Source organism: Aspergillus affinis (genome assembly GCF_023601865.1).
Source record: "Aspergillus affinis strain CMG 70 chromosome Unknown NODE_9_length_501208_cov_87_169129, whole genome shotgun sequence".
Lineage (NCBI taxonomy): Eukaryota > Fungi > Ascomycota > Eurotiomycetes > Eurotiales > Aspergillaceae > Aspergillus > Aspergillus affinis.
In genome coordinates, this window is record NW_026515790.1 from 379212 (window position 1) to 394758 (window position 15547).

General features: G+C 49.8%; 5 protein-coding genes across 5 annotated transcripts; 3 read left to right on the plus strand and 2 right to left on the minus strand.

Annotated features, from left to right (window-relative positions):
- Positions 1-4520: 4520 nt before the first annotated feature.
- Positions 4521-5473, minus strand: atp4 (F1F0 ATP synthase subunit 4; the record flags this gene model as incomplete). The annotated part of the gene is made up of 4 exons (XM_053096247.1): positions 4521-4546; positions 4609-4831; positions 4921-5375; positions 5443-5473. 4 exons carry the CDS (start codon positions 5471-5473, stop codon positions 4521-4523), a joined length of 735 nt encoding a protein of 244 aa, XP_052959735.1.
- Positions 5474-5719: 246 nt separating this feature from the next.
- On the plus strand, positions 5720-7490 carry noc4 (ribosome biosynthesis protein NOC4; the record flags this gene model as incomplete). The annotated part of the gene is made up of 3 exons (XM_053096248.1): positions 5720-6127; positions 6182-6393; positions 6455-7490. The coding sequence occupies 3 exons, from the start codon at positions 5720-5722 to the stop codon at positions 7488-7490; spliced, it is 1656 nt and encodes a 551-aa protein (XP_052959736.1).
- Positions 7491-7835: 345 nt separating this feature from the next.
- On the minus strand, positions 7836-8774 carry KD926_011727 (uncharacterized protein; the record flags this gene model as incomplete). Its single annotated transcript, XM_053096249.1, has 1 exon — positions 7836-8774. The coding sequence occupies one exon, from the start codon at positions 8772-8774 to the stop codon at positions 7836-7838; it is 939 nt and encodes a 312-aa protein (XP_052959737.1).
- A 2439-nt stretch (positions 8775-11213) lies between these two features.
- KD926_011728 (GPI anchored serine-threonine rich family protein) lies at positions 11214-12303 on the plus strand (the record flags this gene model as incomplete). Its single annotated transcript, XM_053096250.1, has 3 exons — positions 11214-11318; positions 11589-11753; positions 11815-12303. The coding sequence occupies 3 exons, from the start codon at positions 11214-11216 to the stop codon at positions 12301-12303; spliced, it is 759 nt and encodes a 252-aa protein (XP_052959738.1).
- Positions 12304-13688: 1385 nt separating this feature from the next.
- On the plus strand, positions 13689-14860 carry KD926_011729 (uncharacterized protein; the record flags this gene model as incomplete). Its single annotated transcript, XM_053096251.1, has 2 exons — positions 13689-13917; positions 14022-14860. The coding sequence occupies 2 exons, from the start codon at positions 13689-13691 to the stop codon at positions 14858-14860; spliced, it is 1068 nt and encodes a 355-aa protein (XP_052959739.1).
- Positions 14861-15547: the final 687 nt, after the last annotated feature.

Sequence of the window (15547 nt, forward strand, 5' to 3'; positions counted from 1 at the left end):
CTGACATGTCGTTCACTAAGTCGCGCACTCTCATTGTATAGAAACCGGCCAGACGTATGTGAAAAGGGTTCGTCGGGTATTGGACCTTGATGTAATTAAGCTGTGTATCAGGTAAAGGGTGCTTCTAAATAACCCTGAGACATTCGGCATGAATTCGTGAGTTTCCTCAGACTACAGCGGAAAGAAGATGGATAAGTCTGCAGCGTGGATAGCCGAAAGCTAGAATAGGGACGAATATTCCGGGCAAACATTGATAAAGAGTTTAGATTCTTTGTCTCTGCCGATTCAGAAGTGTTGCATGTTGCAGGGGGTGATATGAACATGGAAGCAGACCTCGGGCGGTGTGACTGCTTGATCATAGGTAATCTCCTTCACCACGACTGCGAAGTATACCAAGGGGACAGACTACTAGCTATTCTTTATTTCTATACTTTAATCGCCCTAGTCACCCTAAAAGAAAGTACAAAAGAGAAATAAATAGAAATAAAATCAAATTCAAGCCTCCCTAATGATCTTGAATAATCTCTAAAGAGCCCTATAATAATTGGAATCCTTGAAAAATAATACATACTGGCATAGTAAAGTTAGTTATACAATAAGGAGATACATATTCCGAAAACAGACAGCTATAGTATTTTAAGAGTTCTTCTGGTGGATTCTTTATAAACCGCATTCCTATATAGGAAATGGGCTGTCCCCTTAATTCCGACCACTTTGTGGTCGTATGTACTTGAATAACGTAAACAGTGCAATATGTAGGAGGAACAGAGTAGAGCAAGCATTGACTTCATTGTTCTTTGCTTCATTGTAATATAACTTTTTTTTCTTAGAAAAAAATGCTGTCGGGCAGCTGGTTTACTATCGCACTTTTGTTCACTTGTGTAGTTGTTTATTAATTTATTTTCTCACCTAGAAGGTATTGACTACAAATGTACGGAGTAGGTCCACAGAGCCTACTAAGCAGCCTGACCATGACAGGCTAATAATAACAGCCAGCCTCTCTCGGGTTTCACGAGGGAAAAAAAAAAGGCGCAGGAAGGGGGCATGGATGAGCACGCGATTACGGAGAAAAAAAAAAGCAAACAAAAGCAAATAAATTTTAAAGTTAAGTCTTATTTTACCATGTAGAAGTGGGCTGCAGTCCAAAATGAGGCTGCTTGGATCGGATTGGGTCATAATTCCATTATTCATCAGTATGGCCGATACCTAGGATGGTAATAGCTAGATAGATAGTAAGATCGGGGTGAGATGGTAGGAAGATGGTAACACGGCGTCCCAGTGATAGTCATAGTGACCTCAATTCGCAATTGGACCGCATGAGAAGCCAGGAAGGAAAAGAGGGTCCGGGTCCAAAAATCCCTTCGTGAAACCAAAATAGAAAAATAGAAAAGAAATCGTGAAATATCCAATGATGCTGTCTTTTCGCATGGTCGCGTCAAATGATAACGTTGAACGGGTTGGGGCCTGAGATGTGATGACGCGAGCCGACGAGGCTGCGAATCCTCCAGGGTCGCTAAGCACTCGCTCCGCTTAGCTCCATACACACACGAAAAGTTTCACTTGGGATTGTATTTGTCCTTCCAGATCCTGTAATGGAGTAGCCGAACGTCATGTCAGCCTGAGATGATCGCACTTGCGATAATGTGGATTGAAGAGGGAAGTGGAGAGGGAGGAAGAACGATGGGATGTGGTTGGCGGAGGGCGTGATGGCGTAGTGCATGGCGCAGTTCGCAGACATTGCCTGTCCGCCTATCGATTCAACCGGCGTCGCTGCTTCCCAAACATGATATCTGCAGGTGATGGAGAGGAGAGGTGCAGATCATGGGTTGTTTCCAAACGAGGCGCTGAGCTCATCACGCTTGAGGGATATGCAGGACCGAAGGTAAAATGGGACGACAATAAAGGATCGGCTGGTTTGTTGGCACTTACCATGAATTCCCAACTAATTTGTTGCCTTTGTCTTCGGCCAATCGGTAGTATTTGGCGGCCGCATACTAATTTGAAGCGATCCATAGTTAGTTTACTAATAAAAGATGCGTAGGAGGTGAAGGACAAAGCGCACGGGTGATGCAAGTCTTGTGAAAGGAAAAAGGTATTGATGCCCAAGACTCGCGGCGACACGAGGCATTTCTCCTCAATATCGCTTTTCGGACTGGAAATAGAAGCATGACGCAAGCAAATTTCTTACCTTGTCCTTTTTCCCCCCAAAACCCTCAACGTAACACCATGCCGTTTCATTCATGGCATCTGTATCGCCCAGATTGGCGGCCGTCTCAAAGTACTGCCGTGCAGCCGCAGGGTCTTTCTGGACGCCCCAACCATTACGAAAGCAGTTGCCCAGCTCGAAAATCGCGAGAACCAGCTCTCCCTTGGCTGCACCGCCTTTTTTGATACCCGCCTGCAGGGCTTGGGACTCGATCGAGGCGGAGTTGGACGCCGCCGCCGAGAGATATGTGACCGCTTTGTCGGGATCTTGAGGGCAGCCCCAGCCATGTCTGCGAATCAACTATTAAGATCGTGCTTAAAATCTCTCGAGATGTCGTAAAAACCGAGGTCGATTGAAGAGAGCCAGGTAGCCTTACCTTAGGGCTAGGCCGTAGAGCACTTGGCTGAGTGCATTATTGGCACCCGTAGGCTCTGCCAACCGGCGAAACATTTCCGTTGATTTTTCCAAATCTATAATTGACACATATCAGCATCGCCTTGTAGCTGATATCGAGTCATTTTCTCTTACCGCCGGTCTCGTGAAGTCGAATCGCCTCTTGCACATCAACCTGAACACTTTGTCAGAACTCGCCCTCATAAATCCAGGCTAATTTCCAGAAGAGACTTACATCTACCTCCCGATCCATGACTCCACTATGGCTAGAGCTCCTCGACCGTGATCCGACGCTACTCGGTCCAAAGCCCGACGAGGTCGACGACAAGGGCCCCGCGAACTGCGGATTGCGCTGAACCAGCATCGTAGCCCTTTTCTCCCATTGTGCCTCCATTTCTTGCTCATTGCCCCTGTCGCCCGTAATCTGAGGAAGGTCCGCAGGGACGTTGGCCGAGTTCGCGCTCGAATTGCGCCGGTCTCGATGAAGCAAATGCGACAGGCGGCGTTCTCCGCGCGTTCGCGACGGGGACGATGATCCTTGCGATTCGGACGGAGATCGCGAACGATGGAAGGGATTCAATGAGCGACGATGTGACGAGGAGCTCGGTCGCGAGGGTTCAAGGTATGGGGCATGGTCGTGGTCTCCGTCGTAGACGGGTGGCCGGATGAGTTCATGCGTGGTGGTATCAGTTCGAACGAAGGTGATATCAGGCACCGGGCCTACGGTCGTGGTAGGAACGCCTGCCGCATACTGCGCGCTGCTATCGCTAATCTTGTCTTTCTTCTGGAGGATCTCTCGCAACGGCATGATGGCGACTGCTGTTTGTTGCGGGGATTCAGCGGGAGTGGATACTCGGCAGGTGCTGGAATTGCGCTGATTGGGTTGGACTTCCCACAGAATGCGAGGAATCGAGGTGGAAATGCAAAGATAAATCGGCTTTCCAAGGCAAACAAGATAAAGGGGTAGACTTGAAGTAGATGCCAGAACACAAACATCTCAGCCCTGCGGACTAAATAGTAGCAAGGCACAAGCGCTGAGCCGTGGCTGTGCCGGAAGGCTCATTGTCTAATGATTGATTTGCCCGTCGCAATTTGACATCCATGGTTGAACGGCGTCTTGGCCCCCTAATGTTTCCGTCCTTCTTTCCCATTTTTGTTTGTGCCTGTCGCACTGGGGAATTCCGGAAATCCCTTTGACCTTGTCATTCGTCCGGGTGGACTTCTGGCCCTTTCCTTTGTTTCGAAGAATGAAAGAGGGGAATTCATGGTTTTGGAGTCAATCGAATCAAATATTTTGTCATGGTAGAGGCGTGGGTGTGACGCACTGGTAGGCGCCGAGTTTCAGGATGACATCAGACGAGAGTGCACTGAAAGGAAAATCCTTCATCTTATCAGCAGCGTCATATGAAAGCAAGAGTAGACTAGACCAGTTATTGATTGCAATGGAGAATGCGAATGCAACTTATGAATGTGTATCCATCGTCGCTCGGTTTGTCAGCATGCATGCAAGGGCCTTTTATGCACAGCAAGAGCCCTTGACGTCGAGTTGATTTTTTACACCAGTGTGCTAGTCTGTGGGCTACTCTGAGTGGGGATTGAGCGGTCTAGTCATAAAGAATCATAAACGCGACGCAGTCCAGAGTAAAGATCGATCTCTATTCAGCTGGACGTGGGTGCAGAACATTTCGGCTACGCAACTCGGAAAAAGGCGGGGACAGCATGAGTTTGCCAATGCGGGCGGCACCAGCAGGGATTCTTTGTAAACAGGTCACTTTATTGAAATAGAAAAATACATAGTACAATCATCTACAATACTCCTGATTTTGATCAGAATGGTATTGGTATGTCTAACGGAGCACAGAAACAGATCCTTAATTTGTACATGATATCAATAGCTGGGAAGCCATTCATGCGAGTCCATTTACTGGGCCTTAGAAGACATGATCCCTGAATAAGAAGAATAATGTAAGATACCGCAATAAGAAACCGGAGATTAATCAAGAACTTACGCTCAACGTCGGCGACGCTCTGCTGGAGGATCTGCTGGAGAACCTTGGGGCTCTCGAGCTCCTTCTGGATCTTGCCGATGATGGTGTCGGCAAGCTCACGCTGCTGGCGCTGCTTAACCTGGCCCTCGTAGCGGACCCAGGAGTCAAGAACCTGCTTGGCCTCGGCGGCCAGAGCGGTACGCTGCTCGAGCTCGTAGGCCTGAGACTCAAGCTGGGCGGTTTCCTTTTTTGAAATTCATCAACAAACGATCCTTATACAAGAACCTACGAGAACAATCGTCCCCGCCGGGCAGAGTTAAGGTGAAGATGTACCTTGGAAACAGCAAAGAGCTGCTTGGTGATGTCAACAACACCGGAGAGCTCCTTGACGTTTTCCATGCGCTGCTGGACAGCGCTGGTGTGGTCGGCACGGGCAGCGTTCAGGATGTCCTTGTGCTTCTGGACCTGACCCTCAGCCCACTCACGGTAAGCGGGACCTCCGTACTTGCCAACGGCAGTGAAGACGCTGAGAAGACAGAAAGCAGCGACGGTCTCCTCGTTCATAACGTAGAGCTCATTGCTGATGGCGGCAACGGAGAGACCGGCGGCGGCGGAGAGGATGGCGGTCTTGGAGACCAGGGTGTTGCCGGGGAGAGAGTCGAGGATAGACTGAGCCTTCTTCGAGGGGTCCTCGGTAGGGACGTTGGAGGCCGAACGAGACACGGTCAAGCTGGCAGTGATAGGAGCGACGTTGCGCGCGGGAAGGGTCGGCCGGAGCCGGGCAGCACCTATTGGGGGGGTTAGCGAATATATAGAGGTTTTCGAGCGGACCGGAAAGTGGTGGTTGCGGCATACCGAAGGCGCTCTTAGCCACACGAGAAGCCATTGTAGCGATGGGGAAGACCTTGACAAGATGGGATGGGTGAACGGAACTGAGGAGACTGAGGTCGGGATGGCGGTTTGGGCGGTGCGGGAAGACACTAGCCCCTTGCGGTCTAGCGCAGCCGACTCGGAAAAACCGTTAGCCGAGGGATCTCCAAAAATTCATGGATGCATGCGTTCTTGGGTAGGAAAGCCCTCACGTCGGCGCGAAAAGATTTTCTAACCGGGTCCCATATTCCTCTCGAACACCATGCCCGCCCCTACGACCGGAGCTGTCAGCTCCAAGAAGCGAAAGAGCGCCAAAGAAACAACTGCCCACTCTTCCAAACGCCGTGCAGTCGCAGATAATGAGAGCGCAGATGCGATGGTCGAAATTCTGCAGCTGGAAGAGCAAATCTCGGAGTCGCGAAAGCATTACAACAACATCGCCAAACTGATTGGGATGCTCAACGTCGAGGAGAATGGTCGGGAACCAAATTTGGCGGTAGCAGTGGCCCTCTGTCGGGTCTTTAGCAGATTGGTTGCTACTGGGGATCTTGGAGAGACAAATCAATCCGCGGAAAACGAGAGAATCATTGCCGCTTGGTTGAAGGAGCGTCTTCGAGAATATCAGAAGGCTCTGGCGACTATCATTCGTGACAGCGATCCTTCCTCTCAGGTTGGTTGATGCAGAGTTGGGTATTTGGGTCTCTGCTAACTGAGTCTCGAATAGATCACGGCCTTGACTTTGAGTATGCGCCTCCTTCGCGAACGTGCAGCACACATTGCCGATGACGATATGCAACTGTGGACATCCGGTTTGTTCAAAAACATCGTCGAGTCCGTCATCGAAGCCAGAGACGGAGAGACGGTGCGGACTGAGTTCCTCGAGAAATTTGCGAAAGAATACGAGGACGTGAGATACCACATGTTTGCGCAAATTGCGTATGTTGCACCTACACTCTCCACCTGGAAGTCTTCTCTGCGATGCTAAACAATACTTCAGGGAATATGCGGAAACGAGAAGACAATCGGAAACCATTGAAACCCTGATCTCCCTCCTCTCGGCCTGCGACAACGTGCCGTCCGCTGAGCACAAGTTCGAAAACTTCTACACCAAGACCAGCAAGAAGAACAAGAAACTCGTCTCGGTCAACGCCCACAAGAAACGCGCCCAGGACGCCTGGATGGCGGTTCTCCACGGCAACATCTCCCCCTCGCAACGAAAAACCCTTCTGCGCACCATGGTCCACTCCATCGAGCCCTGGTTCAATCGCCCCGAACTGCTCATGGACTTCCTGACGGATTCCTACAACGTCGGCGGCGCGACGTCGCTGCTCGCCCTCTCGGGTCTCTTCTACCTCATCCAGGAGAAGAACCTCGACTACCCCCAGTTCTACCAGAAGCTGTACTCCCTCCTCGACGCCAACCTCCTCCACTTCAAACACCGCTCCCGCTTCTTCCGTCTCATGAACACCTTCCTCGCCTCCACCCATCTTCCCGCCACCCTCATCGCCAGCTTCATCAAACGCCTCGCGCGCCTTGCCCTCAACGCCCCTCCCACCGCGGTCGTCGCCATGGTCCCCTTCATGTACAACCTCCTGAAGAGCCACCCCACCTGCACACTCATGCTGCATCGCCCGGTGCGCGACGAGACCAGGAAGGCCGAGCTCGAGGCCGAGGGCATGGACGACCCCTTCGACGCGCAGGAACCCGACCCAACCCGCACCAACGCCCTCGAGAGCAGTCTCTGGGAGATCGAAAGCCTTCAATCCCACTACCACCCCAACGTGGCGGCCATCGCGCGCATCCTAGCCGAGCAGTTCACGAAGCAAATGTACAACCTGGAGGACTTCCTCGATTATACCTACCAGGGTATGTTGCAGGCGGAGCTGGGGTCGGGCGATAAGCCGTTGAAGAGAATCCCCGTGGTGGAATACCAAATACCGAAGCGGATATTCACCGATCGGTTGCTGGAAGAAGATGGTGGTCAGGATACGGCCCCTGGGCATCTGCTTAGGGGTTTGTGGGATTTTTCGTAGACGGTTAAAATATATGTTGGTGCTTTCTTTCTTAGCGTACATAATTACCTAGATTTGTTTTCTTTCACTTGGATAAATAAAAGCATGTTTACCATTATATATTTTATTCTTAGGACGGACCCGAAATATAAAATAGTCAATCATCGAACCAATATGATTATTGCAATAGTAAGTGATTATTCTATTTTTTTCCCCTATGCTAACCTGAAGCCGAGAATTAAACGACCTATCTAATTATAAAGGGTAACAAAGAAGTGATGTATCGCCGGCAAATAAAAGCGCCTTCTGTCTTTCCAATCTTCCAACCAAATACAGATATAACGCCCAGCCCAATCATATCATCGATCACCACGGATCATATCTCCGAGTCGGACGACCAGTCCACCCATCACCATCGATATCCAAAGAGCCCAGAGAGGTGTTATTCGCCGTATACGACCCCAAGGGCATGAACGCTCCCGAAGCCGCCGACGCCCCAGACTGCTGAGACTGCTGGTACAGGTAAGGCGAAAGCTCAACGTAACCGACAGGCTGGCCGATGAAATGATGGGGCCAGGTAGTTTCGTGGGCCTCAGCGACCGAGTCTCCAGGGTGATAGTCGCAGGCGACGTCCAGGGCAAATACGCCGCGCTTCATGTCATCGAACAGATGGTTGCCCACCTTCATGGGAATCATCTCCAGCTCGGCACGCATCCTGTTCAGGATGACCTGCGCCTTACGTCGGCGACGGAGACGCCGCACCCCCACGTCATCTTCCATGCGCTCCAGTAGGTAGAAGATCTCGCGCTCGGAGGTCGAGGATACCACGGCGCTTTCGGTGCGCTGCGTCAGCTGGTGAAGGTCGTGCGAGACAGCCCGAAACAACGTGTCGATTTTAGAGAGCGCCGTGCTGACGCAGGACGCGAGGCTGTGTGCGAAGGGTCGCTCGTACAGCCGGTCCCAGAACCCGAGCCAGTTGTAAAGGCCGATGCGGGACTTGCGCAGTCGGGTGAGCTCGAGGGTCGTGATGACGTTGCGGCAGAGATGAAGGGTGTCGAGGGCCCCGAGTCGAGTCTCTTGGAGCGCCTGCTCCTGCCGTGCTGTTCGTTTGGCGGTGGTTCCGGGCGTTTCTCGGGGCGCGGGCGAGTCTGGGATAGGCGAGTGAGGCTCCTCCACGCCGTTGACTGTTCGATAAAAGCGCTGGGAGAGGTCGGTGGCTGATTGTTCGGGAGGTGGAAATGGTGCCACTGCAGGCTCAAAGATGCTGGAGGGCCCTGGGCCCACTGGAAGGTTGGCTTGCAGCATATCGATCCCAGGGATGTAGAAGGAGGTAAAGTGAGAAAATGAAGTAGATAGATGGAGAGAGATTCAAAACGAATGACAAAATTGGCCGCTTTCAGATAGTAAACGACAGACGGTATACGAGAGGACGAAAGAAAAGAGAATTAACGAGTGACTTGAACGAAGTAAGTCATGGGTAATGATAAAGGGACGAGATCAATAAAGCGATGCCCACAAAATCAGTGAACGGATTGTTGCTAACTGACGGATTGGTGATATGTTCTCGCGCAATTCCATCGCATCGATTTCCTCTCAGATGGATCAGCGGCATCGCAAGAAGCCTACAACGGAAGGAGCGCAGGACCGAAAGGAGAACCGGTCGATTGACGGAGAGAGAAAGGTGAGTGTAACTCCACAGCTGGGGCAGATGTAACGGGGGGCTTCTAGCTTGTTATAGGTCTACTCCTAGGCTGTTCAGTGCAAAATGAGTGTCTTGCACGGTTATGGGAAGTGAAACTTGTCTCATTTCCGCTTTCGGTAACCAGAGATAGGGCTAGAGTGTTACGGTTGCTTTCTTTTCTTTCCCCGGCTCCTTTATTTTTAGAAACCTCAAAATCCATTCTGAGTATAGCTGCAATATTCTCGCTGGCTTCAGTTGTTCCAATGATAAGCCTAGGATGCCAATAGCCATGCATGTTAGACTTCGGACCTGGATAGCTTCACACGTGTAATCGAAGATTAACTATCTGGTTAAACTCTAGAGAATTCCCAAAGAACATTTAATCAGTAAGCTAGTATTTAGATCGCTTCACGTTGCTAGATCCTTTTTTTTTTTTCATGTTTTAATATTTTGTCAGACTGGTTTATTCGTAAGTACATACAAGAAGCAATAGAACACCCGCAGATGGAGGCAAATAGGTTCTTATCTTTGCTTTGTCTGTACCTACCTACTAAATCGAACATGCATAACTGCAAAAACTACATTTTATCCCCATTGAACTTTCATTTACTACTTACTGACTGCTTTCTGAAGAATCAGACGAATTGCGGGCTTGAACAATCGGCACTCAATAGAAAGTGAAACGGGCCCTGGGGAAACAGGCGAAGCTGTCCCAGAACTTTCTGCTGAGCTCACTGCGGACGCTTGCGAGAGGAAAGCCTGCTTGTATCAGTGGAATGCGTGCCAAGAAGCCATTCCCCTATCCACATTCCTGGAGCCAGAAGCGCAATGAGCGCAATTGGAAACCTTGCCAAGAGAATCATTCGAGACTTCAATCTACTCCGTACGGAGTAGGCATATTCCCGTATGTCGAGACTTTCCATGGCTAGGCAAGCAGGGAAGCAGTAGGAAAGTCCCCGATTGTGTAGATAGAGGGAAATAGGGCATCGTGTAAATTCTCCGACAAGCGATATCTGAGCAATGCCTGTTGAATACTTAAAGAAGCTAACTGTCAGTGTTGCAACAGATTGTAGCATGGATTTATGTTCTGAAGACACTTTCGGAGGCTCTGGTAGCAAATATTTACATGGGTTCTGCAAATTGATGTTTTCATCCAACGATATAGGTACAACTCTGTGGTATGACTGACCGAATATCCATCGTACATCATAAAATCCAAGGTGAGTAGCGAACAAGACAGTTCATCACAACTCGTATGCCTGGTCTGTTTTTCCCTTTTTTTTTTTTTTTTTGTCATTTGATATATATGGAAATGTTATATGAAAAGCCTGTTGTGCTGTATCGGACTCTTCACAGACATGTGACGACCTCCAAACTGCGGCTGCCCCTTGCAGACCAACAAGCTCATCATGCGCCAAACTACCCAAATCAGAAACCAAACTAGACAGCAAAGAGTTCAAATATCGAAACCGCAGTCCCTTCATACTTGGGAAGTAGAAGGTATGTGGTGATGGTCATAGCACCAGTGTCTCAGCGCGGGTATGCAGCCAACCAGCTCTACATTCCAGGTAATGGTTGGAATTTTAAACAACAACCATTGCTGATTTCTATCCTCACGATGTACGGAGTACCGGACAATTTCTCTTGAATAAGATCATTGATTCGAAACGCCGCCACATTTTGGTTAGGGCTGTGTCATGCATCACCGTAGCATTAGCAGGTCAACCTTATTAGATAGAAATACTAGTCAGTTGGGTTTCCCCAATTCTGCAACACAACCTGACGCAAATTCATATGCAGAGTAAAAGATGGAAGCTGGTATAATCACGCTCGACCAATCGTTGGCCGGTCGGAGGTCTGGGTGCATTCCCAGGGTAGATCTACTGCCATCCACACCAAAGCAAATGTTGTGACTATGGAGTACCTATTAGGAATGTGCCCGGCCGGCCGGGGTATGCTGCCTGGTCGCTCATGGCTCCAAAAACAAAACAAAACGTTGGGGTCAAAGCCTGTGCATACTTATTGAAGCAAAATAATAAAACCCCAGGAATTTCTCCAGACCTATGCTGCGCTGTCATCCACCATCAACTCGACGCCGACAAGCAGCACGCGACATCGACACTGCCAACCATCTGATCTCGGAGTCCGAATTGCAGAATCATATCCAGGTAGGTAAGTAGGCATCGCTTTCCCGTTGTTTTGACTACCCTGTTCCTGCCGTCTATGAAGCCGAAGGTAGATATTCGTACTTGTCTACTCTGAATTTGAGCTCCCTGGGAAGGTGCTGGCCATTGCATAGACAAATTGGCAGATGTATATCCACAGTTCGAGTTGGTTCAGTTGAAAGATCTTTGTACATCATAAGGCTACTGGCACTTTACCTTACTATCGATCGCCTACATCGTTTGAAGTGGTTCGTCCCACTAACATCTCTTGAGGTCCTAGCAACTTTCACGATGCGTCTGTACGAATCCCTCTTCGCCACCTGCCTCTGTCTGGCCCAAGTCAGTTTTGCTGCACTGCCCTTGTCGTTCACAAAATGGCCAACGACTCTTCGTGCTGGTGAGCCCGCCACGGTAACTTGGGCCGGTGACATTGAAACTGTACGTATTGCGTTTTCCCCACTCATTCCCGATATCGCCAATTGACAAAATTTCTGTATAGCCCGCCACCATCACTCTCCGGAAAGGATCATCCACCGATCTAGGCGACGTGCAAGTCTTAACGGCCAAGGCTCTGGGAGGAACATTTACTTTTACTCCCGATGACAGTCTTCCCGGTGGAGCTGATTATGCGTTGCAAATCAGCCAGCCCGGACAAGTGAACTATTCGGGGCACATAACTCTGGAGGCAGCTCCTGCAGTGATCCCTCCGTCAAAGGGACCCCGTCCCACTCCCGTTACGCAAGATCCCAACTCGGAGGATTTTGAAACTGCCACCCACGACGAAAAGGACGATGACATCCCAAAAGGCAACAACGGTGAAACCGTCTCACTGAACGAAACCACTCCAACCAAAAACACCACGTCTGGAAAGAGCGCCATGGCAGCCCAGATGCAAACTGGTGGAGCGATGTTTCGAAACACTTCGCCCGAGCTGCTGCTGGCCGCCGCTGGCATCATCTTCTACCTTACAAGCTCATCCTTCGTATGAGGCCTCCCTTTTATTCCTGGCTCTTCTTAACAATGCTGCCCTTTGTTACAGGGTGCATCAGTAAACTCCGGCTCGAACAAAAACATTGCTTCGCTTCTAATTCACCCTTTTTGGCTTTCATTCTTTTCCTCCTGCTTTTATCATATCTTCTTATTCCTCTTGCTCTTCTATGATGCATGTCACATCACGTTTATTGAAAGTTGTATGGATTAATTCAGTCAAGCCCCGTTTTGCAGGGGGGAGGCTTCTTAATGGCTTGTCGGTGGGAAGAAAGTCCCGTGTCTGATGTATATATTTCTCGTCTCGTGTGCAGTTTCTTGAGACCGACATAGGGAGTACCTCGTCCCTCGTTTGAGGCCTCCCCTTTCTTCCCGGCTCTTCTCCACAATGCTGCCCTTTGTTACAGGGTGCATCAGTAACAATTATTCTTTTTTTTATCTGCATACTGTGTCTGTCAGTATGTGAAAAATTCAAATGAAAACTCTTACGCTCAACCCATGAAATCCAATCCTTGTCGATGTGTCACGTAGAGCAACAAGCCGATGAGCGAGCCGCGCCCGCACGGAGTTAGCGGCCGTTAGCGTGGCTACACATCACATCCCAGCAATCCGCATGAACAGTGGAACAGCCCAATGCGATGTGTACCTCTCTCTCTTTCTCTCTCCATTTTCCTTTCTCGTCTCTCTCTTTCGCTCTTCGTTCCTTCATCCTTCTGCATCCTTCTCTTCTCCGCGCCGCGGCAGGTTTCTCTTGTACATATTTCTATCCTTAACCAACTGTTACTTATATATTCTTCCCTACACCATCCAAGACTCTTCATCAGCCAAGACTACTTACTCCCCTTTTCTTTCGTTATCATCTCCCAAGATATACCGCAAAGTATCGGGCCGTTACAGTAAGTTCATCACTCCACGCCTCACTTTGAGGCTAGTTCCATTGTCTCCCCCTAAAATGATGTCTCGGCGATGAATAAGCACTATATCTGCACTTGTCATCATAATAAATATTAATTACTCTCCTGCAGATCGCCTGCAATCAAGCACCGATCCACCCAGTCGGTATGTGCTCATTATTGACCCTGATCCATCCTACTCTTGTCCCATATTTTTTTCTGTGCCTGGGGCCCGACGTTTTTCATCTCCCTCGCCTGGTTGAGCAGCGCTGTCGAGACCCCAAGTTTATCTTATGTAGCTGTGTTGCTAGCTCGGGCTGTACTAGCCAATGTTTATCCCGAGAGCTCACTCCTTGCTGCTTGCTCATCTCACTTATTTTCCGATTTCTGACCCTGTTATCGGGCCTGTCACTGGGTCTTTACTCCATATTTCCATCAAGCCTTTCCGTTGCGGTCAACGCTCATTGTTCATTTCTTTTCCATACCCACCACCATGCCGAGCATGGCCCGATTCGGTCGGGTGAAGAAGACGCTAAAGCCAGAAGCCGAGAATGCTAACTCGGATGCTCTTGCGTCCCCTACGTCAGATCCCCCTCAGCGCTCCCCTCGTGTCAGTCTCCCTCATGTGGAAACACAATTGAACATGCATCGGTATAATGGCTTGTTCGGACCCGAATCGCCAGAGCCCCAGAAAGAAGTCCCGATCATGGAGTCCTCTGCAGGTTGGTTGATCCCATCAATTGTCGCCTCCCACCCAATTGAACGCACGAGTGCGCGTTCAATCCCTGAGTCCAAAAGCTGACTTTCGTTCTTGCGCACCACACAGATTCTGCCACCCTGCATTCCTCAATTTATTCCAACGGATCCCCGAACCCTACGAACGGCGATACATCGACGACGGAATGGTCATCGGCCGTCGGGCACGCAGCCACGGGCAAGTCTGGCCGTGTCATACACAATCTGCAAGAAGATATTGCCCGCCTGACCCGCGAATGTACTCTCTATCGCTCCCGTGCGGAAGAAACGCAGCGCATGAACGATGCCTTCAAAACTCAGGTTGAGAACATGGCGGAGCGCCTCCGGAACCTTGAAACGGCCAACGAGATGAATCTTCATTCAATCACCCGGAAGGACGGCAAGATCGAGGAACTCCGCGTCGAGGTACAGAGTGAAAAGGACAGAAGGCGTCGATTAGAAGAGCAGACAAACAAGGCCCAGCAATTGATGGACGAGGCCCGCGACGATTTCAATCGGAAATGCGCCGAACTGCAGGAGGTCGCCAATCATTCGCGGACCCAGTACGACGTGCTCGCTAAGGCGGGACAACGCGAGCGAACCGAGCAGCAAAAGAAGTTTAAATCCATCAGGGACGACTTCCTTGCCCTGAAGGGTCAACATGAGGAAAAGAACCTGCAGCTCGAGCGATTGGATACGGTCATGGCCCAGAAGAACCGAGAGATCGAAGTCAGCAGAGAGAATTTTGATCGACTATATGAAGACTACGAGGCGTACAAGAAAGCTCAAGACGACGAAGTGAGAACTCTCATCGAGAAGGGACAACAGGGAGATGCCAGGATGGAAGCCGCCTTAGCATCGTTAAAGGAAACTGAAGGGCAAATGAAATGGGTCATCCAAGTCAAAAAGGAAGTCAAAGGCGCCGAATAGGGAGACCCGGGGGGAAAGAGAGACCCGGAAACCTTGGTGCGTTTCCAACCTACCGTCGTTATCCCATACAGGCAGTGAGCGCTGGCCGTGAGGGCCTGGTAGATAAACAGGTATGTCAGGCAGGACCTACCCTGCATTGCTATGTCTTATTGCAATAATATGATGCAGCCTTACTCTTGGTTTCTTTTGCTTTTCTCGGGTGAAATCCTAACACTGCAAATGACCCACTCCCATGTGTTTATATCAATTACCTTCCCTTGTCCTTTTATTCCCATCTGTTTCCATTCTCGCTTGTTTATCTTTTCTTCTTTTTCGTCCCCCCTTCGCCCTTCCCAGCTGCTGTCCGGAGTTTGGGAATGCTTGATACCCTGGGAGAGATAGACCGGAATATTCAAATTCCCTGCTCGATGTACCTTGTTTGAAGTACAGTGATGGCTGCTATGGCCTAGACCGTGTTAGAGATATCTTGAGATCAATAAGACAACATACACCCAGAGGACTATTCTCAGGAAGCCACTTTTCTGATATTCAACGCAGTGAGTTTCTTGCAAAGAGAGAGGGGCCGCCATCGTGTTTGGCAGTCACTCACTCACCAAAAGGCTGGTTAGCAGCAATATCAGATTCACCACGCTTTTTGAATGCGCCACATCCTTCCTCTTCGCAAAAAATCACCGCTTGTTTATTCAC